This window comes from Anastrepha obliqua, chromosome 1, assembly GCF_027943255.1.
Source record: "Anastrepha obliqua isolate idAnaObli1 chromosome 1, idAnaObli1_1.0, whole genome shotgun sequence".
Taxonomy (NCBI): Eukaryota; Metazoa; Arthropoda; class Insecta; order Diptera; family Tephritidae; genus Anastrepha; species Anastrepha obliqua.
Genome location: NC_072892.1, coordinates 75,602,573 through 75,626,624, shown reverse-complemented (window position 1 = coordinate 75,626,624; position 24,052 = coordinate 75,602,573). Strand labels below are relative to the sequence as shown.

Here is a 24,052-nt window from a genome sequence, read left to right as displayed (position 1 = left end):
ATTTGGCATAAACAACTGAATAATAAACAAAAGATTTGACAGATGTTACCAAAACAAAATGGCTGCTACAGGGCGCCAAAATCGACCCGTGCCAATTGAAAACCCCTATAGTTTTGCCATTGTTCAGAATCATCAAGACGTTCTTGTTTTTAGTTAACAGTGAGTAAATGCGGCACCCACTTTGAACAGAGCTTTCTCATAGTCAAATACTCATGCAATATAAATCCAACACATTCATTTGAAATCTATACGCTGTCAGCTAACTCACGCAACTTCACTGTTCGATAATTCAAACCGATTTTGTGTATTTTTTTATGTTTTCTGGTGTTACCGGCTTATTTGGACGTCCACTGCGTTGTGCATCATCGATGTCTCTACGATTACGTTTGAATCAGCTAACTATCGTTTTATTATTGTTTCTGAAGGAGAGAAGTCCCTATAACACCTTTCAACCCATTGCTTCGCTTGAACATTATTTTTCCCATCAAGAAGCAGTGTAAACTTAAAACACCAAATTCTTTTTGATCCATTGTTTTAACAAAAGTATGTAGTGACACTCTTAGCACAATAACTCATGAACTAATGAATAGAATATCATGTAATTTTAATAGTTGTCTTTTCAAGGTTAGTATAATACTAATTGAAAAATAGGTGCCAAAACTAGTGCCATCTTTGTGTTGGGCCCGGGATTTTTCAGCCCATGTGTTAATTGGCGCTTTCACTATTTTTTAGCGTTTGCCAGAGTTCCCCCTGGTGTGGTGTGCGCCTTGATGTTTTCCACAAACCCCTAGAAAAGCTACAGTTTTATGGCGCCTCCGAGGGGCAAATGGTTTTCAAGAAGAGCTTATTCATGGCAGAAATAAACTCGGAAGTTTGCCTTTATCTGCCGTGCGGTGAACGTTGTTAGAAAAAACTTTGTCTATCATTTCGTGTTTCGTCCCTGCTATTTCGAACCTATACACTTCCGAATGGAAGTCACGCACTAAGCAATATGACAGACTAAATTCCCAAGTAAAATAGATCGAAATTTACAACACGTCTCATTGCTATTTAATTCAAAGCTAGGAACAAATGCATTTTTAGCACTTGACCCTGGTTTCACTACGTTGAAAAATGACTGCTCTTAGAGGTTTATAAATAATAAATCGACTTTGGTTGTAGTGGATAAGAGATCAGCCACCTTAAAAAAAGATCTAAACAGATCTAAGTTTAATGCTGCAATCCTTAGATTGTAACTTCCAATGAACTGCACCATAGAAAGGCGCCCTAAGAGAGAAAGAAAAGGCAAGAAATGGTTTATAATTGTATTATGGAATAAAGAAACTATAATAAGTAAATGTAAGTTTTTAGATAGTTAGGATTATATGCTCATGGTGTGTACAGTTTGTCAAGAATGAGTTTTGACATAGAAACAAAAATCCAATTTTTCGACTTCAATAAGAATAGCACTCCTTATTTATCATTGACTTATTTTTTGTACGGATTCCCATTTACTCACAGCATTTAAAGGGAATTAATAAAAAAAAATTTCAAAATTTTTCGAAAAACTAAAGCAACACAAACAAATAACACACCATTTCGACACTGTAAATAAACTGTTTTTACAAACTTTAATACAGGCTTGTTTTATTATATACATAATGTGAATACGTCATTTTTTGATTAATTTAATGATAATCGTTAGTTTCAATAACATTTTGCAGGCGCTTTTTCATGGAATGGACCAATTTTTTTACGCCGGTACGTTCGGTGTATTCTACCATTCTTCATTATTGCAGCTTTTAATGCTGCTGCATTCTTTGTCTTTTATGAACTATTTTCTTTAAAGAGGCTCACAAGTTTTCAATCATGTTTGGCTTATTCTGAGTGATAAATCCAAATTTTTTAACACTGCCGACAAAGCTGATTTTTTAATATATTTAAATATTGTTTGGCGTCTATTGTGCCGTCAATAAATACCAAGTCTCCTACTCCTTTACTTGAAATGCACCACCAAACCATAACGGAATTTTTTTTAATTTAACCTTGGCAATTATATTTCGTTTTTGTAAAGCTGTCAGCGGCTTACGGTCCCTCGCTCTGATACAAAATATAACGTCGTCCCAATAATCTTCTGGTTCGGAAACGTGGTTCAAAGGAACGGAAGTTTTTCTTCATTCTGTGATTTCTTGCGTGCTGATCCCGATGAATATTTGTGTATACCACACTCCTTGTTAAGCTCCTTTGCAAGTGTTCTGAAGGAAATTCTCAGGCTGTAATCCAATTTTCGGATCATCAAGCGTTCTGCACGTCCATGTATTTTAGTGTTAGGCTCACCTGCACCCTTTTGCTCTAATATACCCTCTTTTTCCGCTCGATTTATAACATTATAAACTATCTGACTTGTTACCGAAAACATTTCAGACAATTCCTGAACACTTTCACAGGCATGTTGAAAACACAGTATTTAAATTTGAAGTCCGAATAAAGCAAAAAATTTTCACTGAATAATAAAACAAAAGCATCGAAATGATCATTGCAAAACAGAGATAACAGCAAATCGAAGTTAATCGAGCAAAACATTCTAAACAATATAAATAAGCAAAATGTAAAAACAGTCTATTGACAGTGTCGAAATAGTGTTTTATTTGCTTTAGTTTTTCCAACGAGTAACAATTTATTTTTATATTATTCCCTTTAAATGCCGTGAATAGGAATCAGGATAAAAAAGAAGTCATAGATAAAGAGTGGTATTTTTTGCTACTGAAGTCGAAAAATTTAATTTATGTTTCATATCAAAACTCATTCTTGTCAAAACACATAACTGGTTGTTTGGCCCACTTCCTCCTCCAATTTTTAGTATGTAGTTTATTGTTTCTCCACAAATGGAGGGATCTACACTTTTCTGCCGCCACCAAACGGCAGATGGTTTTGTATGAGAAACTTTTTCATGGCCGAAATACACTACCAAATGGTACTCACCCACCGTCATACCATGAGTATTGGTTAAATTACAGCTTAGAGATTTTGTATCCACACACCTAACGTGGTTTTTATAGTTTTATATGATACTTACTGAGAATATTCCTGCGGAGTCAAATTTCGGTGCTGATACTGCAAATTCCCTGCCGGCCCCTGCATAAAACTAATTTCATTGTCGGAATCGTTAGTGTTTTTTATTGTTCCATTAAGCTCTTTAATGCCGAGAACAGCCTTATTAGAAATATTTCTTGGTGTTGATGGTTCTGTGTAGCCAATTCCTTGAAGGGTTTCGTTAGTTCCGCTTTCGACGAATTCTTTATAATTGTTACATTGTGTTTCATTATTGCAATAAAACTTGTTTACTTTCATTCTTGAATTATAAAACGGATAATAAACTTTTCTGTTTATTAATACTCGTACTATAAATATAAATTGAACGTAATTTATTTCAGTGCCGGAGGGTTTCTGAAAAGAAAAAAACTTAATTAAGAATAAATTTTAACATAAAATCGATAGTACTCGTATAGCCAATACAGATTTTAATTAAAACATGAGATCATAAAGATGCTAAAGGTAATTAAATTCGCTAAATTTCTTTCATTCTACATTTTTCATTAAAATTAAACGTTTTTAACACACTTTTATTAGCTCGGGTTGTATGTATGTAACGGAATCTTTGAGCTTAATTTTCACTGGCTTCTAAAAATCTGATCGACTTGAAATTTTGCACACCTATCAAGGACCGATGACAATGCAATAATTTGATAAAAGTTTTCCATTATCCTTATTAGGATTGCCAGGATTAATATTTTCTTTTCTTACCTGTGGGCAAAAAGTAAGGTGAATTTGGTTGTAAAATGAAAAATCTTTATTTATTCTTGTAAATCAATTTCATCCCCTTCAAAACAATCCCCTCTCGATGAAATACACTTATGCCAACGATTTTTCTAATCTCCGAAACATGCCAAATAGTCCATTTCCGGATTCGATTCAGCTTTTATCTCCTCAATCGACTCGAAACGCGTTCCCCGGAGTGCTCCCTTGAGTTTCGGGAATAGCCAAATCAGGCGAATACGGTGGTTGCGGAACGATATGCGTGGAATTTTTGGCGAAATGGTCACGAAGAACGAGTGCAGTGTGAGACGGTGCATTATCGTGATGCAAAAACCAAGAGTTGTTGGCCCATAATTCTGGTCTTTTTAGACGAACTGCTTCAGGTAAACGACGCACGACGCTCAAATAATATTCCTTATTAACAGTTTGGCCAGGTGGAAGGAATTCATAGTGCACCACACCACGAAAATCGAAAAAAACTGACATCAGGACCTTTATTTTTGAACGACTTTGACGTGCTCTTTTCGGTCTGGCCTCGCCTTTAGCTCGATATTCGCTTGATTGGTCGGTTGTTTCAGAGTCGTAAGCATAAATCGAAATCTCATCTCCCGTAATGATGCATTTGAGCTTGTCCTAATAGTCTGAAAGCATAGTTTCACACACATCAACGCGACGACTTTTTTCCAAGAAATTGAGAGTGTTCGGTACCAAACGAGATTTGACTTTTCGTAGGGTATTTCTAAAAATGGTATTTCTAAATGGTTTTCACAGATCTTTCTGATATTCCGATCATATCAGTAAGGTCTTTAACAGTCAACCGACGAATTTTGAGCACTAACTCCTTCACTTTATTGACGTGTTGGTCATCGGTTGGCGCCGATGATCGTCCGGAGCGCTCCAAGTCATCAACACGTTCTCGACCCTCTTTGAAGTCTTTGTACCACTTATAAACAATTTTCTGCCACATGGTCGAATCACCAAATTCCTTCTGCAACATTCTAAACGTTTCCGCAGCCGACATTTCATTCCGCAAACAAAATTTGATGGCCCTTTGCTCAATCAAATCAGACATTGTAAAAATCGAAAAATGCACTCTTGGTCGTTTGGTAAACACAAGCGTAAATATATTACTGATAATGACATTCACATGAAAGTTGGCCCAAATGTTATTAACAGTGCTGCCAACTCATGAAAAAAATAACTACAGCGAAATTTTAATCCCGCGAACTTTGTCAAATAAATTCACCTTACTTTTTGCCCACAGTAGCAGATCTTCTGTAGAAGAGTAAGAAAGACAGAGCTGCGCATGCCTGCACTCTCCGAGTTACTCTTACTGATTTCGGGAGTCTAAGACTTACTCTTTCGAATTCGAACTTGCTCGGGCACGCGGTACTGCAGTACGAATAGAAGGCTAAAACGTTTTCAGGGTAGTTGCATTCTCACTTTGTATAGCCTTTACACATGCGTAGATACTATAAGTCTCATACACGCAAATTTACTCTATTCAATGTTCATACAAGATGAAATAATTTTCATATAAGATGTAATTTTGTTAATTACAATAAAATAATCAAAACATAAATTTTGAAATTATTTTACGGAACAAAATTTTGGCAAATAAAGAAGGAATTTATCATTACCATAATTTCATTTATAAAATTTTATCGATTAAAATACAATTCACAACAAAAATGAACTGAAAAAACCAAACTGGAACTTTACATCTCGTTTTGATTGTGTCAATATAATCCACGGTCTCCTTTTTCTGTGCTGAGAGTATCTATTCTGTGTTAAGGCCAATGCTGGTCTTTCTTTGGACATATAAGTAAGAAGAAGAAGAAATTAAATATATCACAATTAAATCGGACTATAAATCACTGACTAAATGAAAACAATAATTTTCATTCAGAAAAACAAGGCTCGACCTTCAATCAATGATCTATATGGGAAAAAGTATGTAACATATTGATTATGTCAGTATATTTTGTTGTTACCTCTCCATTTCAGGAGTGGGGTAGCCGTTTCTCAGGCTCCCTCCACGAAATAAGTTCTTCATCCCGATTACTTCTTTATCACGGCCGATAACTGCATAGCTTTAGACTCACAGTCGATAAGAAAGTAATTAAATATAACACGAATATATCGAATCATTAATTTTCATTCATAATAAAAAATAGTTAAAAAAAAAAACTAAAAAACACGCTTTTTTTCTAATCGAACTAAAAAGTAGAAAATAAAAAATAGTTTAAAAAAACTAAAAAACACGCTTTTATTGCTAATCGAACTAAAAAGTAGAAAATAAATTTTAATGACAAAGAGACCTATAATGAAGTAATAGCAAATCGAACGACCAGTCATAGTCAACTACCTCAGAGCAGAATTATAACAAAAATTAAGATACAAATAGAATAATTCAAATTAGAGTTAAAAGCGTGGCATGTCAAATGTGTTCATAATTTACTTAAGGATTTGACATTTACGAAATGGGACGCTATACGCTTGAACGAAATTGGGAAAAATTGAAAACCTATTTCCAAAGTGGTGAGTCTTCTACTCACACTGTGAAAAATTTGAAAACAAAATTCCAAAAAAAAGATTTGCCAACTGTAGCCGAAAATGTGCGTGAACATCCAACAACCTCAGCTCGTCATCGTTCTCAAGAATTGAACATTTCACGCACTTCTTTCAGGAGAATTTTGCATAAAGACCTCGGTATGAAGGCTTACAAAGTTCAATTGGTGCAAAAACTGAAGCCTAATGACCATCCAAAACGTTTTCGGTTCGCTCAATGGGCAGAAAATCGTTTGACGGAAGATGAGCATTTTTACCGAAAAATCATCTTTTCTGATGAAGCTCATTTTCACATTTCAATAAGCAAAACTGTCGGATTTGGGGCTCAAAAAATCCACACGTTACTGTAGAGAAGCAAATGCATCCACAACGAGTCACTGTTTGGTGCGGTTTTTGGTCTGGCGGCATCATCGGGACATTTTTTTTCGAAAATGAGCGAGGAGACGCGGTTACAGTAAATGGCGAGCGTTACCGTGACATGCTCAACGAGCTGTTTCCAAAAATTGAAGAGGATGACATGGACGACATTTGGTTTCAACAGGACAGTGCAACTTGTCACACTGCCAAAGTTACACTCGAACTTTTGGCTACCGTTTTTGAAAACCGAATAATCAGCCGAAATTCCGATATCAATTGGCCGCCTCGGAGCTGTGATTTAAACCCGTTGGAGTATTTTTTGTGGGGAGGCGTTAAGGACAAATGCTATGCGAACCATCCAGAGACGATGGATGCTTTAAAACTCGAAATCGAAGTTGCCATTCATCGTATGGCCTACTGTAAAGCCAATGTTCTATCTTCAAAATAAAAAAAAAAATTTGAAAAAATATTGATTAGTTTTTTTTTTGTAGCCGATTCAAAAAGCAAATTTTACATGGCCCACCCTATAGTAGTTCTCGAAGGGGTTCTCTTATGTCTTCTACAGCTTTTGATTCTAATATCCTTGTTTGCACGTATTTTGAGAATTTTTCTATTGCGGTTAAGACTAGGTTTCGTTTAGTCATTTATAGGTATGTCGATGTGAAGAGTATGTCCTGGGTATTCAGGTAACGGGGTTTTCTTTAGTTCGGGGTTAAAGGGATGACGGTCATACTTGTTTTCGTTGCATTTTGAGCATTCTCGTACGATATTTCTTATTATTTTCGACATAGAAGGGAAAAAGTAATTTTTTAGGATTTGAATTTAGTTTTCGCAGCTAATTCGTTGCACTCTTCGATGGGTCTTTATCATGATTTCTTGTTGCTCTTCGTCATTAGTAATATCCTGTACTTGGATTTGGGTGAATCTGATTTTGTAGCTTCTAAAGTGAATTGGATAAATATCTTGAATTTTTCCCTGTTTTTGTGCAGTTTATCACGGTAGGATTTAAATATCTTTTCAGGAGGTTTATAAGTTTTGTGGTATCATAATTCGTTTCTTCTATTATGTGCATATGGTACGTCGGAACAACTATTTTAAACTGGTATGTAGACGTTGGACCTATATTTAAAATAGTTTGATTTTTAAATATGTTAACGGGTACTTCGACACTAGGAATTCGGTCATGGGATGAACTGTCGCTACTATGGCAAGTAACTGTTGAGAGGGAATTACATCCTGTTTTTGGAGGCCTGGAGAGTGCGTCGGCAACTACGTTGGTTTTCCCTGGTTTATACTTTAGTTCATAGTTATATTCCTCAAGGACACATTTCCACCTTTTCATTTTTGCGTTGTTGTTTTTATTACTCAACGCAAACGTCAAAGGTTGATGAGCCGTAAAGATTACCACTTTCGGTGAACCGTATAAGTAGTTTCTAAACCTCTAAAGTGTCCATATTATTGCCAGCATTTCTTTTTCGTTTGCGGCAAAATTCTCTTCGACTTGGTTTATGAAATGGGTCTTCCTGACTGTTCGAGGACATCTCCTAATGCGTAGTTAGATACGTCACTAGGGAGGTCAAAGTCCTGTTTAAAGTTCGGGTATGTCAATACCACTTCTTATGAAACAAGAGAAGATTTTATTTTCTTAAAGGCTTGAAGTGCTGCACTATCAAACTTAATTAGTTTTCGTTTGGATGCGTTCTTGGACACGCGTCCATCCTTCTTCTTAATTGGCGCTATAACCGCTTACGCGATTTTGGTCGAGTTTAACAAAGCGCGCCAGTCGTTTCTTTCTCGTGCTAACCGGCGCCAATTGGACACACCAAGTGAAGCCAAGTCCTTATCCACCTGATCTTTCCAACGCAGAGGAGGCCGCCCTCTTCCTCTGCTACCACCAACTGGTACCGCATCGAATACTTTCAAAGCCGGAGCGCTTGTATCTATTCGGACGACATGACTCAGCCAACGTAGCCGCTGGATCTTTATTCGCTGCGCTATGTCTATGTCGTCGGAAAGCTCATACAGCTCATCGTTCCATCGTCTGCGATATTCGCCGTTGCCAACCTGCAAAGGTCCAAAAGTCTTGCGCAAAGTCAAACACTCCAAGCGTCGCTTCATCGGATATTGTCATCGTCCAAGCTTCTGCGCCATACGTTAGGACGGGCATGATGAGGACTTTACTGCTCAGTTGCCTACTTAGTCCAAAGTAGCACTTGCTGGCAAGAAAGATTCTACGTTGGATTTCAAGGCTGACATTGTTATCGGTGATAATGCTGGTTCCTAAGGTACTTCGTTTTGTCCTCGTTCACCTCCAGACCCATTCGCTTTGCCTCTTTATCCAGTTTGGAGAAGGCAGAACTAACAGCGAGTTTGTTAAGGACGATGATATCGATATCATCGGCATACGCCAACAATTGTACGCTCTTATAAAATATTGTGCCTGAGCGATTAAGTTCTGCGGCTCGTACGATGCTCTCCAACATCAGGTTAAAGAAGTCACACGACAGCGAGTCACCCTGTCTGAAACCTCGTTTGGTATCAAACGGCTCGGAGAGGTCCTTCCCAATTCTGACGGCGCTGCTGGTGTTGAGCAACGTCATCTTGCATAGCGGTATTAGTTTTGTGGGGATACCAAATTAAGACATCGTGGCATACAAGTAACTCCTTTTCGTACTGTCGAATGCAGCTTTGAAATCGACGAAAAGATGGTGTGTGTCGATTTTCCTTTCGTGGGTATTTTCCAAGATTTGGCGTACTGTAAATATTTGGTCGATGGTTACCTTTCCAGGTCTAAAGCCACTCTGATAAGGTCCAATTAGTTGATTGACGGTGGGCTTCCGCCTTTCACACAATACGCTCGCTAGAACCTTATAGGCGATATTTAGAAGACTAATCCCGCGGTAATTGGCACAGATTGCAGGATCACCCTTCTTATGGATTGGGCAGAGCACACTTAAATTCCAATCGGCATGTATGCTTCCATCCGACCATATTTTGTATAGGAGCTGATGCATGCACCTTACCAGCTCCTCACCGCCATGTTTGAATAGCTCAGCCGGCAGTCCGTCGGCGCCCGCGGCTTTGTTGTTCTTCAGCCGCGTTATCGCTATTCTCACCTCGTCATAGTCGGGTAGCGGAATGACAATTCCGTCGTCAACGATTGGGGTATCGGGATCTTCACATTCTCTGTGACATGAGCACCTGTTACTGTTTAACAGGCTCGAGAAGTGTTCCCTCCATAATTTAAGATTGATCTGTACGTCAGTCACCAGTTCGCCGTCTTTGTTCTTACAGGAGAACGCCCCGGTTTTAAAACCTTCTGTAAGCCGCCGAACTTTCTGGCAGAATTTTCGGGCGTTGTTCCTGTTGGCCAGCATCTCAAGCTCTTCGCATTCACGTATTTCGGCCTCTCGTTTCTTCTTTCGGATAATACGTCTCTTTTCCTTTTTTAGCTCTCTGTAGCGGTCCCACATGGCTCGCGTTGCGCCCGATCGCAGCGTGGCTCTATAGGTGGCATCCTTTCTTTCAGCGGCAGCTTGATATTCCTCGTCGTACCAACTGTTTTTTCGGGCTCGCCGGTATCCGATTTCTTCTTCGGCGGCGATACGTAGGGAACGAGAAATGTTACTCCATTGTTCGTGCATGCCGGTTTGATGGGCAGTGCTCTCTGAGAGCAGGAGTGAGAGTCGAGTGGCGAATTTTCTGGCTGTCTGTTGTGATTGCAGCATTTCGATGTTGAACATTCTTTGCGTAGGTAGATGTACGTTTTTTGCTGCACAGAGGCGGGTGCGCAGTTTGGCTGCAACAAGGTAGTGTGATCCGAGTCGATGTTGGGTCCTCCGATCGTACGTACATCTAATACACTAGAAGCGTGTCTTCCATCTATCACAACATGATCGATCTGGTTTCGCGTTTTTCGATCAGGAGACAGCCAGGTAGCTTGGTGTGTCTTTTTATGCTGGAATCTGGTACTACAGACTACCATGTTTCGGGCCCCGGCGAAGTCGATCAGGCTCTGTCCGTTACCGGATGTTTCGTTGTGCAGGCTGAATTTTCCGACTGTGGCACCAAAAATTCCCTCCTTGCCTACCCTTGCGTTGAAGTCCCCAAGCACGATTTTTATGTCGGGGGTTTTTAAGTGGCGAGTCCCAAACCCAGCGCACAACCAGCTATCCTGGAATGCTTCGCCTTCTCACGTTAGCTCACTCCCGAACGTGTGTTCGGAAGCTACCCAGAGGATACGTGGGCTAATCCCGGACGTTGTGAGCTGCTTGAACCATATGCAGAAGAATCGTCTTGGCCACTCCCAAGTGAATGGCGATCAGTAACTTTCCCCACTTGCGTGGACTTCTACACATGGAACCATCAACACGCGTTCATCCACCCCTCTTAAAAGCGAAGTCGGGGGTTTCGCTGGTTTAGCGTAATCCTTGATGAAGCGGTGATAGTAGCCGCAAAGTCTAAGGAAAGATCTTAAATCTTTCAAATTTTTCGGACATGGGAAATTTCGGGTTGCTTCAACTTTAGAAGGATTTGTTTTTATACCGTTTCTTCCTTCTCAAAAGAACTCGCATTTGTCCAGCTGCACTCTCAATATCGGATTCCTTTAAAGGAATTTGATGGAAGCCGCTTTTTAGATCTAATACAGAGAAATATTTATTATTTCCCAATTGCGCAATAATTTCGTTAATTTCTGGTATTGGGTATCTGTCAGTAATAGTTACGTGGTTTAATTTTCTATAGTCAATTACGAGTCTAAATTTTTTTTGTCCGGATGTGTTTAATTTCTTTGGAACTACCCATACAGGTGAATTGTATGGGAACCGCGATGGCCTTATAATGCCATCTTCTAGTAGTGTTTGAATTGTTGACAAACTCTCTCATTCCTACGGGACACGGATAGTATTTTGTATATACAGGGGTGTCTGAAGAAGTTCGTATCTCACCTATTACTGTTGTAGTGTAAGTTAACTTTTGATTTGGGTCGGTACATAGTTGTGTCGGTTGTGTGTAAATTGCTGCATTTTGAGCTTCTGGGAAGGTGTCATATGTTCAGTTCTAACGTCGATTTTGTTTACTGTACGGGAAAGCATTTGCTTTATTTTGATTTATTTGCCATTGCCAAGTTTGATGATGTCGTCATGAACATTAATGGTCGCATGAAGTTTTTGAGGCTATCGTTGCCGATAATACCATTAAATGATTTCAAACCCGGTAAAATAAAAAATTTAGATTTGTATTTCCGAACATGTTAATAATTGTATTGTGAGTGATCTCAATTTAGTCTGCTCTCGAATTTGCGAAAAAGGGTTTTTCGTTGGGGATGGGTTTTGCTACGAGCTGCGGTTGAATGTAGTTTTTACTTGATCCTGTGCCTATTTTTTAAAAAATCGCCTTTCTTCGTTTTAAATTCGATGTAAGGCCACGAAGAACTTTTTATCCTAAAAAATGTGTAGTCCTCTCGGTCTTCAGGATAATCTTGGGACTGCTGGTCGTATACCGTGCTCATAATGGCACTCGTCCAAGTCCGGAGTACAGTCTGTCCCGTATTTCCGGTCGTGCTGTACGACTCCAATGCGATATCGGCATTACCAACAATTTTGTTCCGGACAACGGACAGGATTCCGTAGTGTTTTGGGGTACCTCTAAGGGATTCATAAATTTTCAAAACCCTGTCAACACTTTTCTTCCAAGAGCTGAACTTTGCTGGATTCCCATTAAATTCTCGCAGGCTCCGCACTATGTCCGGTATTTTATCTAAGTCGGAAAGTTGTCCGCGGCTGAAGATATTGGCGTCCTTCATTCCTTAATACCCTAGTCACAATGCTGCTCGAAACTGGTCTGTCCAGGTTAGGAGCAGATGGCGAGGGTGTTTGGGAAGATGGGTTTCCCAGGATGCTTGGTCTAATTATTTTTAAATTTTTATTTTTTATTATTTTTTTTCTATATAAAATTTCTCTTGATTGTTTAAAAATTTGTTTTAAATCCTAGAAATTATTTAATAGGTTTTATTTTTATTCTTTATTTATTATTATTTGATATTAATGTAACCTCTTCTGGGAAGAGGGGCCTTTATACTCCGGAGGGTCCGTATAAGGATTCGCGGAATCAGAGTTTTGTTATAAGTTTGAGGATCTCTTAAGAGCCTCAACTTTGTTATATATTTTTATGGTTTTACAATGTGTTATCGCTTTATTATTCTTATCCTTATTTTATTTAAAAACTTTCATAATACCAGGATTTCCCTCAATCAAAGGCTATTTTAATTTATCTGGTTAGATTTGATGTAAATTCAGTTAATTTCTTTATTTTTAAAACTTAATTTCAAAGCTTAAGTTAATCCATTTAATAAAATTTTATTTTTTTCACTTAATCACTATAACTCTTTTCTCAAAAAATCAATATAATTAGTTTTCACCTTTTTTAATAAATTTTTTAAAACTGTTTAACACTTTTCCTTTTTTTATTGTTAACCCTAGAATCGTAAGATAGTTTTACCCTACGTTAATGCTAATATACGTAAATTTTACGTATAACACAAAAATTTAAAATAAATGTTCAACAAAAACTTATATATCTTCTGTTTTGATTTTATTTATTGAAAATACAAAGTTTTATGTTTCCTAAAGTGAATTATAAAAAAATGGATATGGACCTAGTTTATGTTTTATTTTAATAACAGTGTTTAAAAACATCCGCTTTTAATAATATTTACCTGGCCGAATATAAACCACATTCATAGCCATTGTTCTTCCGCTACTACGATACATTGGATTGCTACTCCAAACATGACCATTCCTTCCCAAAAGTGGATTAGAACTGGATACATCTTCAATGTTATTTAGTTGTAGGTGCACAGTTGGTGCTGACATCTGATTTTTTGCCGAGAGACCTTTATTTTTTTTTCAGATGCCATATTTTGAGCGGACTCCACGGCTTTCATCAGTTCCTCTCCAAAAGTATTTTCCTGGAATTCAGGAGAGTAGTCTGGATCCTCCAAACTATCGTCACTGTCAAAATCAACTTCCTCTTCAAGGTTGTCCTCAGTAAAGCTTACATCGCTGTCAATACTGTCCAGGAGGGCTTCTATTTCTGCATCCGCAAGGCAACGACTTGAGTTTTCCATTATTTTCTTTTATTTCTCCTGAAAACCGCACGGAACATAAATTTCATTTACAAATATTTATACGCTAATAACAAGACCACGTAAAACTTACGTACAAAAATTTATACGTTAATGCTAAGACCACGTAAAATTTACGTGCACACTTTTTTTTTAAAGAACGATTATAGCTAAACGCGAAGTAACCACTGATTTATGATTCACTTGTTAATGCAACAATAAAATAAAGGAAGCACTGCCAAGAGGTCGTAGCGATAGCGCCAAAAGGTAAAGTGTAACTGACTTTTTTTTGCGACATACACGTAAAATTTACGGATATTACGATTCTAGGGTTAAAGATACTTAGTATATAATCTTAACTTTATTGCTTATAATATTAATATGCGTCGTATCATTTTCGGATCCAGTCGGCTAGTACTCGGATACTTCCCTTTTGCAGTCGCTACTGCTACTGGGGGCCCTCTTTTACTGTTCCGTTTTCCTTGACCGGCTTTTCGCGTTGCTCCACGTTGACACTTCAGCTTTTTGTATTTTGTTACAAGGTGTCTGGCCACGATCACAAGTTAATCCAGTTAAAAGTCACTGTTTAAAGTTTTTCGTTTTTTATTGTTTAGAAACTTTTCTTTAGCGCGTACTAACTTTCGATTGAACTTCGAACGAACACGAACTTTAAACCGGTCCCTGCTCCGACACCAGTTAAAGTTTTATTTTATATTTTTAGTTTTTAAAAAATATTGCGTGGACAGGAAGTCCACGTCCTTCCCTTTATTGCATGTGCTGGGAAAATTCCTTAGTTTGGTTAATGCATCATCATCACTTTATAGTAGCGCATGTAGTCTCGTTTATCCGTGAGACACAACTTTGTGATAAGTTCACAATATGATATATGATATGTGGCCACACATTTTCTATGTTTGCAACGCTGAATGTGTTAACATGTATGTATGTATATTAGTATTGGTAAATATATACAACCAATTTTTCACTGTTAAACTAATATGTTTGTATGTACAGATATGCCTATGTATACTTACGTGCGCATTTTCGTTTCGATGAGTTTTATTTTGTTGGCTACTTCAATTTTAACCGTAATCTTGCAACACTGGAAATACTTGGTTCATCATATTAAATCACTACAAATTAATACATAATAAAAGTACGACTCAAATATATTTTGTACCCACAATTAATACATTCTGTTCAGAATATCAAAATTTATGGTTCTAACTTGCAAAAATATCAATCTGATATTAATTGTTACTGAGATGTTAAGCACTTGTGAATGTAAATATGTAGGTTTTAACACTTGAAACAAATGATCTATGTATATATTTACGTAGTATCATACGATTATATTATATTTTATTCAAAAGATATCTTCCTCTGTTATACACATACACACACACATTATTTTGTATATTTAATGCATCCCGTATGAAAGTAAATGAAATATGCTTTTAAGTATTTGAAAGTGATATGCGCAAATTTATATGTAACTAACCATTCTCATTGATTATATGTCCTTATTCGTATAATACTACACCTTATACATACATAGTATGTATATCGATTTTGCGCATATATTCGCATTTATAGTTACATCGAAGTAATCGTTTTATTCAATTTATCGACTCAAATTCCATTCACACATAGAGACCCGCAATTTCGAAATTTGTGAATCCGGTGTTATTGATTCCGAATGAAGTACAGCTTTGAGTTTTTCGTAATGTGATTTTGTATGAATACTTTACTTTGTCGGGGAAAGCATTAAATAATTAAAAATGTTATTAAATTGTACAACGAGAAGAAGTATACAAATTTCAATAAGTCTCGACTATCCACACACCACGGTCAATGTAAGAGGTTGGGTAATATTCTGCCGGCATTGCTACTTAGAATGAATTACGATAAATTTATTTGCATATTCTTATAAAAAGGGCAGGATGAGATTAATACTAAAAATCGCAGCTTGGACCAAGTGCATCCTGTTCTGCTCCGCACCACTCATGTTAAGTATTTAGTTGCATTGCTTTCAAAGCCTCCTGCCTGAAAGTATGCATCGAAAAGTTGTCATACACCTATCAGTATACATATTTAGTACATGTACATACATCTAATAAATGAGGCACCATGAACACATTTTGAAAAGACAATGTTTGAAAGTTCAAACTGCGCATTTAAGGCTCAGCATAAACGCCGCATAGGGTCATCTATGGCATTAGCCTACTGGTGGTCGAGGGTTACTTTGCACATGTTCCTTGTAAAGCGCGGCATACACGAAGAGTATTCTTCCAAATTTAATTGGGCTGTCACAATGGGTCCTTTGCGTCATTGCGTTTATAAACAAAAACGCAACATATTGTCGTGAAAGCAAATATCATATTTCGTAGTGTATAAACTGGTTTTGATAGGTCGTGAAATATATTATAAACTTAATGCTTATTGAAGCAAAAGATTGTTTTAAAAGAATTTACAACTACCGTATTGTTGTTGTTGTAGCAGTATAATAACTCTTTTACAAGAGTTCTGCAGGAGTGGTCTCTCGAAAGGATCTTGCTTAGCCTGGCAGAATCCTTCACGGGTTCAATGGATTCGCAGTACTCCTTCCAGGAGCTGCATTTCGTATATTTAATGGCTTTTTTGTATTCATTCAAAATTACTAGGTAATTTTTAAAGTTTTTAGTTTGAAAGCATACGTTAAAAACCCTCCTAACCTTCTTTTTCAAGTCGGGCAGCGTCTTGCTCCAGCAGGAAGGAAGGTCTTTCTTGCTAAAGGATACTGGACAAGCCACTTTGAAGGCCGTCTGATAGGATCGCTGCAAATGTTCCACCTGTTTGTCCAGTTGATCAGAGGATAAGTAGGAAAAAGTTCGCCTGTTCAATTTATTATTGAAAACCCTATTGAACAGAGACCAGTCAGTTCTTTTAGGGTTCCTTGGCTTCAGGTACCGCGTCCGTCGCAGACGGCCGAAGCTCGCCGAGCTGATTTGCTACTTCCCCTATTCCGTCCAGTTCGTCATCCGGAGGACCAGAACGCAGTTTGTGCTTCCTTTCCTCGAGCACCTTCAGGGACTCTTCAGAAATTAGCAGCAGTACCATGGAGCGGTTTTTCTGAGGTTCCTCCAACTTAATCGAAGACCAGTTGGTCATGGGAACCTCAGGGTTTTGAAGCTTGAGGCCTTGGAGGATCTTCGGACCCTCCAGATTGACCTTCGGTAGCCAAATACGGGCTCTGGGTCTTTTTGGGATCTCCGAGGCTGGGATGAGCTTAAGTGAGAGCCCCTCCCAGGCATTACTGACTACAGCAACGCACTCCTGGAGAACTCATCGCCACACTTCATCACCCTACAGCCACGGCAGATGTCTCCCGAGTCGAAAAGAGGTACTTGTCCTCGGTTTGCCATGAGGTATTCGACGATCATTTCTGACAGCCGTCCCTCAATGGCACCTCAATTGGCCAGCACCTCTCTACCACTATGGAATTTTGCATCTACGAAGGCAACTTGGAGGTGATCCCTGGCCACCTCGTGTTGTAGGGCCCGCAACTCCCGGAGTCGAGAAATGTTTAATTTTCTTGGCAGCTCGGCCGCTCACATCTTGCGATGGATTACGTTTAGCCGCTGGTTGCTTCTGAGGATTTGTATGTGAATGAAGGTCGGAAGTTTTCCTAGCGGCCATGGTTTCGTACTCCGAAACTACGGCCTCATATCTGACATTGCCCTCTGCGTCGCGAACAAGTGGTTTACCGGCTAATTCATTCTTAGCTATCTTAGCACACTCTCAGTTTTTGTTGTTTCCGTAGTGGTTTTTGTTTTATGTTCCATAATTCAAATTTTGGTCTCACGAGTATGCACGGAAGGAAATGTAATATTATGCACTGCTAGGTGGTTGAGCGCTCCAATGACGACAGTGTTCCCAACGTCACCAAGACTTTTCTATTTCGCTCAGCGACCTATTGTTGAGTTGACTCATAAACAACAGACTGAAGCGTGGTTTTTAGTCGCCTCTTACGACAGGCATCCGTTACCTCGGACAAATTCTAAACCCCCTAACCCGCGGGAGTTGTAGAGCTCCTAAGCATTTCATTCGGGTTCTAGCTAATCCAGGACAAGAATATAGAAGGTGTTCTAGAGTTTCGCTCTCTTCTAATTCATTGCAAAATCTACAGCTATCATTGTATATATACCTACGATAGTTCTGATTTCCTTCCTAGACAAGGCTAGAACGAATCTGGCATATTTATCTGCATTCTGTGTACACATGATTTTCATGTCCACAGCGATGCCATTGTACGAGTATACCGTATTTAAAGGTTTCAGTATGTTGTTTTCTTGTTCGAATTGTATGTAAACAGCGCTTTTAGCAATCTCATGTTGTTGTTCCAGCAGCAATACTCTAACTCATCTAAAGGTAGGCCAAGGAAACTTGTTGTTTCTACACGTTGGGTCCAGAGGAAGAGGGGTGTTGGATGAGTGGGTTTGATGGGGCGTGTGAAAAGCTAGTTAGTGTCGTGTAGGGTGCCTTCACATGCAGAACATATGTTTAGTATGACGGGGTCAATTCTGGATAAGTAGGAGTTAGCCTCCTACAATATCCAGAACGTAATTGTGCCAGTGTTTCGCGGGTATCACAGCCCTGGCGGGAGTGTCGACTGTAAAATATCATCTAGTAGCGTGGAATGGGTGACAGTAACGAAAGCCTTCTTCAAGTCCAACGCTACTAGGACCGTCCTCTCGCAGGGGCAGTTTTGGTTAAGCCCGCGGTTCATCTGGGTGTTTATTACGGTGGTGTTGCGGTGGTACTATGCACTCGTCGGAAGCCATGGATTTTGGTTGGAGCCGTTTATGGCATACGCAGCAATAGAATACTTCTGGCCCAGGGCTGGATTCAATACCAGCCCTAAGGAGGAGTATTTGGAGCAAGATTGCTGCATGGAACTGCTTCTATAACGATTGAGTTGGGATGATAAACGGTTCACTAAACAGGGCTAGTTTACTGGGGCAGCAGCCCTTGGCCGGGAAAAACCCGAATCATTCCGATAACGTAGAACCGGTTGCCATGTGAATGTTTGGCAATCTCATCTACAATTTCTTTTTCTGCAATGCTCTTATGTCAGGGTACCCAATAAATGCGTAACCGTCTGTCTGCGGCTAGTCTTTCTATGGCTTCCCTGGTCCTAAGAACGAAGAAATTTCATATGAGTTTATTGCCTTTATTGCCGCTTGACTGTCAACGTATATATTTATGTTGGAATTGCTCGATGTATTTGCTGGTGCAATTTTTGCAGCCTTTCCTACCGCAAAGATTTCTGCTTTAAAAATACTGCAGTGGTCACGGAGCTTATTTGGTCGCTTAATGTCTAGCTCTGCGCAATAAATCCCTGCACCTACTCCTTCTATCATTTTCGAGCCTTCAGTTTATATATTAAGTGTATTGGGGCTAGGTTTCATCCCTCCTCATACCTATTGAGCTATGCCCGAATGTTTTACAGGTAAATTCACCCGTTGCTTTAAGTCTAGCGGTAGATCTAGCTGCTAGTGTATTCTTTCAAGCGCTGCCATTAGAAAAGTTCTCAATGCAACTAACAGAGTGCACCAAGACTTTGCACAGGCTGAATACTTTCCATAGGTGTTTTGTGTGTCGGTTTTCTTAAAGCAGTCCACCACACCAGAGCATCGTAGAGTAATATTGGCCTTACTACAGCTGAGTAGGACCAATACATTATTGAAGAAGATAGAGTCCATGTAACTCCCAACATTCTTTTACATACATATATGGTAGTGCGTTACTGGCCTTTTTCTTCCTCTCCTAAATATTGTACTTCCATGATAGTTTGCTATCCAAAATTACGCAAAGGTCCTTTGCGTGGTCTTTAAGAATCAGTTCTACGCCGGTTAACTTCGGGGTTATAGATTCGGGATCTTGTACCTTCTAGTAAAAAGTAACATATCCATTTTATCGGCGTTTATCCTCAAACCTGTCTGAGTTGCCCATTGATGCACTGTTGCGAGAGTATTATTCATTATGTATTGGTATTTGCCTGTCACTACTACGGCTATGTCATCTGCATTTGCTATTGGTTTGGATGCAGTGCATTCAAATTTCGTTAATAGCTCATTATCTGCGACTAACCAGAGAAGTGGCGATAGAACGCCACCTTGTAACATACCGTTACATGCTAGTTTAGTGAATTTAGCTTCGTTCCATTCCTTACGTATTATTCTACAACCTAAAATGTTCTAAATTCATGAATAAAAAACGGGTTCTGTATGTTTTGTATCTAAGCCCCTTAAAATGGCTTCCCTCGATATATTGTTGAATGCACCACTAATGTCTAGAAATACTCCTAAAGCGTATTCTTTGTACTCACGAGCTTTCTCTATAACTAACACTAGTGTAACGCAGTCTCTATGGATTTGCCTTTAGTAAGTGCGTATTAAGCCTTAGACATAAAGTCTGACATCCTATTTTCTCTAATGTGGACGTCGACGATTTTCTCAAGCGTTTTCAGAAGGGATGAGGTCAAACTGATAAACACATCCCTTGCTTCTCTCCAGAGTACTGCCGCATAGTTAAACCTCAGGCATCCTGTGTATATCGGTTTTAGCCATGGTACCAAAGGTTAACCCATCCTTTGTAGCATGGCTGGAAAAATTCCGTCTAAACCTGGTAATTTAAATGGGTTATGAGTGCTTATTGCCTATTCTATTTTTTGCGTTATAATAATGTATTTCAGGATGTTTACTGCGTTATTTCTCACAGGCTCTTGACCTAGGTAGTCTATGCATCCTGGAAAATGCGTACTGACTAGATCTTGTAGTAATTTTTAACAACTATCAGTCCAATCTCCGACTGACGTATTAAGATAGGCGTTGTCGGGTGTTTTGATAACTGTTTCCTGAGGCTAGCCGCTTCGTTTGTGCTTTCTATGCTGCCACAGAAGTCATGACTCTCTCTTGGCTCTACGCACCTCTTTCTTGTATGTTCGTCGTAAATCATTATACTCTTCCCAGCAGGATACATTATTGGCTGCTCGAGCCAGCTTGTTCCACCAAGGTGGCTTTGATCTGCGTTGTAAGCTTAGGGGAGCGCATGCTGCGTGATATGCTGTATTAAGTGTCGTTGTTACCGTCCTAACGCTCTCTTCCAGTTCAACACATGAGCTGAACCTGCGAGCTCTCAAGGGTTTTTGCAACAGGACATTCCTAAACAGATCCCAGTTTGTGTTTATAGGATTTCTTATTTTAAATTGTATGTATTTGAGGTCGGAGAAAAATTGCGTTTTTAATACTCTTCAATCTTCCACCATCGTAGAGTTATTCGTAATGAGAGTTGAGTCTAGAACATTTTTGGAGGTGGGTCCAATAAATGTTGGTTCCTCACCTCGGTTTGCTATTTCTAGGCTAGTTTGTAAAATAAAGTTAAGTAGGTACTGTGCGGGTTAGGGGGTTAGAATTTGCCGCGGTAACGGATGCCTGTCGTAGGAGGCGACTAAAAACCACACCTCAGCCTGTTATTTGTGAGTCAACTCAACGACAGGAGGCTGAGCGAAACAGAAAAGTCTTGGTGACGATGGGAACACTGTCGTCATTGGTGCGTCCAACCACCTAACAGTGCATACTTTTAAATTTGCTTGTCGTGCTTGTATGTCAATCGGCAATTGGGGTCTGTGCAGGTGAATATAAGATAGCAGAGACTCAATCTGCTCTTATGCATATTCTTTTGGAGCCCAACCAAAACAAGGCTCTGTGGACCGAGTCAAGGCGGTATAACCTTGCCAGCACTCTAAGCTAAGGTGTTGAGGTACCCGTGCCGAGAGCTGCATGACTGGTAGTGCCTAAATAACCAGTCGTTGATGGTCCCCTCCGATGTCCAAGTAAGGCCGGTTGTAGCAAGTGTCTTACCGTGGTATGCCACGGCGGACCATTTCCTTCCGTGCATACTCGTGGGATTAATGGAAAATAAAACACTACGGAAACAACAAAAACTGGGAGTGTGCTGGCCCCACTCTCGGAAGACGAGCTGCTGACTTCTATCTAGGACACAGTGGACGGACCCAGCAAGTCGAGTGCTCAACGTAGCACTCCACTTCCGAAACCCAGCTGTCTAAAGCCTATAACTCAACAAACGCAATCCTCTTCTCCGGCAGCCTCTGGTAGGGAAAATAAAAAATTCTCTGGGTCGCTGCTCAAAGCGCGCTACCTGAGAGCAACCTGGATAAGATAGCTAAGAATGAATTGGTCGGTAGACCACATGACCGATGCAGGGGACAAGGTCAGATATGAGGCCGTAGTTTCGGGGTACGAAACCATGGCCGCTAGGAAAACTTGTCACCTCTACTCACATAAAAATCCTCAGAACCAACCAGCGGCTAAGCGTAATCGATCACAAGGTGTGAGCGGGCGAGCTGCCAAGAAAATTAAAAATTTCTCAACTCAGGGGGTTGAGGGCCCTACAACACGTGCGGTGGTTGCGGCTACTAGGGTTGCTCAAAGCGAGGTGGCCAGGGATCATTTCCAAGTTACCCTCGTAGACGCAAAATTCCATAGTGGTAGAGAGGTGCTGGCCAATTGGGGTGCCATCGAGGGACGGCTGTCAGAAATAATCATCGAATTCCTCATGGCAAACCAAGGACAACTACCTCTTTTCGACTCGGGAAAAGAGCCCGCATTTGGATACCGAATTGGACGGAATAGGGTAAGCAGCAAATCAGCTTGGTGAACTACGGCCTTCTGCGACGGACGCGGTACCCGAAGCCAAGAGCTCCATGAAATTCTCGGGGCTCGGCCATAAAACAGACTTGGGTGAGCATCCTGATCCAAGAACCCTGGGTTCGGCAGTCTAAGACCATGGGTCTCCAGAGCAGACACAGAGATCTTTTTTATGTCCAGTCGGATGGCAAGCCTAGGGCTTATATCCCCGTTAGGAATACTATTAATGCCTTTCTGACTTCTCATTTCAGCTCACCAGACATGACAGTAGCCCGTGTACAAGCATCTAGTGGTCGCTGCTACTATTTGGTTTCTGCATACATGGCCCACGAAAATGGAGCACCTCCTGAGGAAGTGAGGCGTTTTGTGGACTCACCTTCATTTAATAAAGAGGCCATCCTCATCGGCTGTGACGACAAAGCAAGACATACCATTTGGGGAAGCAGCGAGATAAATGATCGAGGTGAGTCCCTTTTTGATTTCATCATAAGTCGAAATCTCCTTATTTGGAACAAGGGCAATATATACTCGTATTTCCTGCATCGGAAACATCAAACGGTTGGGAAGAGGTATTGATATCACTCTCTCGACTGATTCGCCTGCCATTAGGGTTTATAATTGGAAGGTTTCTCAGAGAAATTCCTTTTCGGGTCACAGGTTGATCCTTTTCGAAATCAATTTCGCACGGGAAACCGTATATCCCCACAGGAACCCTAAAAGAACCGACTGGTCTCCATTCAATAAGGTTTTCAATTACAAATTGAGCTGCTGAACTTTTTTCTACTCTTCCACTGATCAACTGGACAAACAGGTGGAACACTTGCAGTGATCCTATCAGACGACCTTCAAAGTGTCTTGTCCAGTATCTTTTAGCAAGAAAGGCTTTCCACCCTGGTGGAGCAAGACGCTAACCAACTTGAAAAAGAAGGTGAGGAGAGTTTTTAACGAATGCCACCAATCTAAAAACTTTAAAAATTACCGAGTAATTTTGAATGAATACAAAAAAGCCATTAAATATGCGACACTATTTAGCAAGGTTTTCCACTACCCTCATAAAAACTGGGGAGATGGCGGGCTCTATGCTCTTCCATTCCTTCCTAGAGATAGCGCCGTCTTCCCTACCGCTGTCCATCACTCCGAGAATGATGGAGCCCGACTGTTTAGTGACTTCGCTAAACGATTTTGGCGGGCCACCACCTATCGTGAGCCTCTTTTCTTGGAAGACATACTCCTCTTGGGAGCGTTGCCTTTTCACTCCCAGATTCGATTGTGGCGCATTCGCTTCCACTCCCTTTCTGCTGCCCTCCTCTGCTTCACTGAGAACCTTCCTGGCCCACTCGAGCGTCTAGGAATGCTTCTCAGATAACTGAGAGTCATTTTGGCCGCCATAGCGCCCTAAGATCTTGGTAGCCATACGAAGATCAAAGAAGGACCGTTAACTCTGCCCTGCCTGCCGTTTAGATCAAGACCGAAGCCCCCGGAAAACTAGGGGAAA

At 39.9% G+C, this 24,052-nt stretch overlaps 1 protein-coding gene across 2 annotated transcripts in view; it reads right to left on the bottom strand.

Annotated features, from left to right (window-relative positions):
• Positions 1-15,348, bottom strand: part of LOC129245756 (uncharacterized) — a 56,063-nt gene extending 40,715 nt beyond the window's left edge. Inside the window, exons 1-3 of one of the 2 annotated variants that reach the window (XM_054884127.1) lie at positions 15,075-15,348; positions 14,881-14,979; positions 3,056-3,426 (exon numbers count right to left, since the gene is read on the bottom strand). In XM_054884127.1, coding sequence (XP_054740102.1) covers positions 3,056-3,330 — 275 coding nt within the window. In that variant the 5' untranslated portion in view covers positions 3,331-3,426; positions 14,881-14,979; positions 15,075-15,348. The remainder of the gene's footprint in view (positions 1-3,055; positions 3,427-14,880; positions 14,980-15,074) is intronic. The other variant, XM_054884135.1, reaches the window with a different exon arrangement.
• Between the last annotated feature and the right edge of the window lie 8,704 nt (positions 15,349-24,052).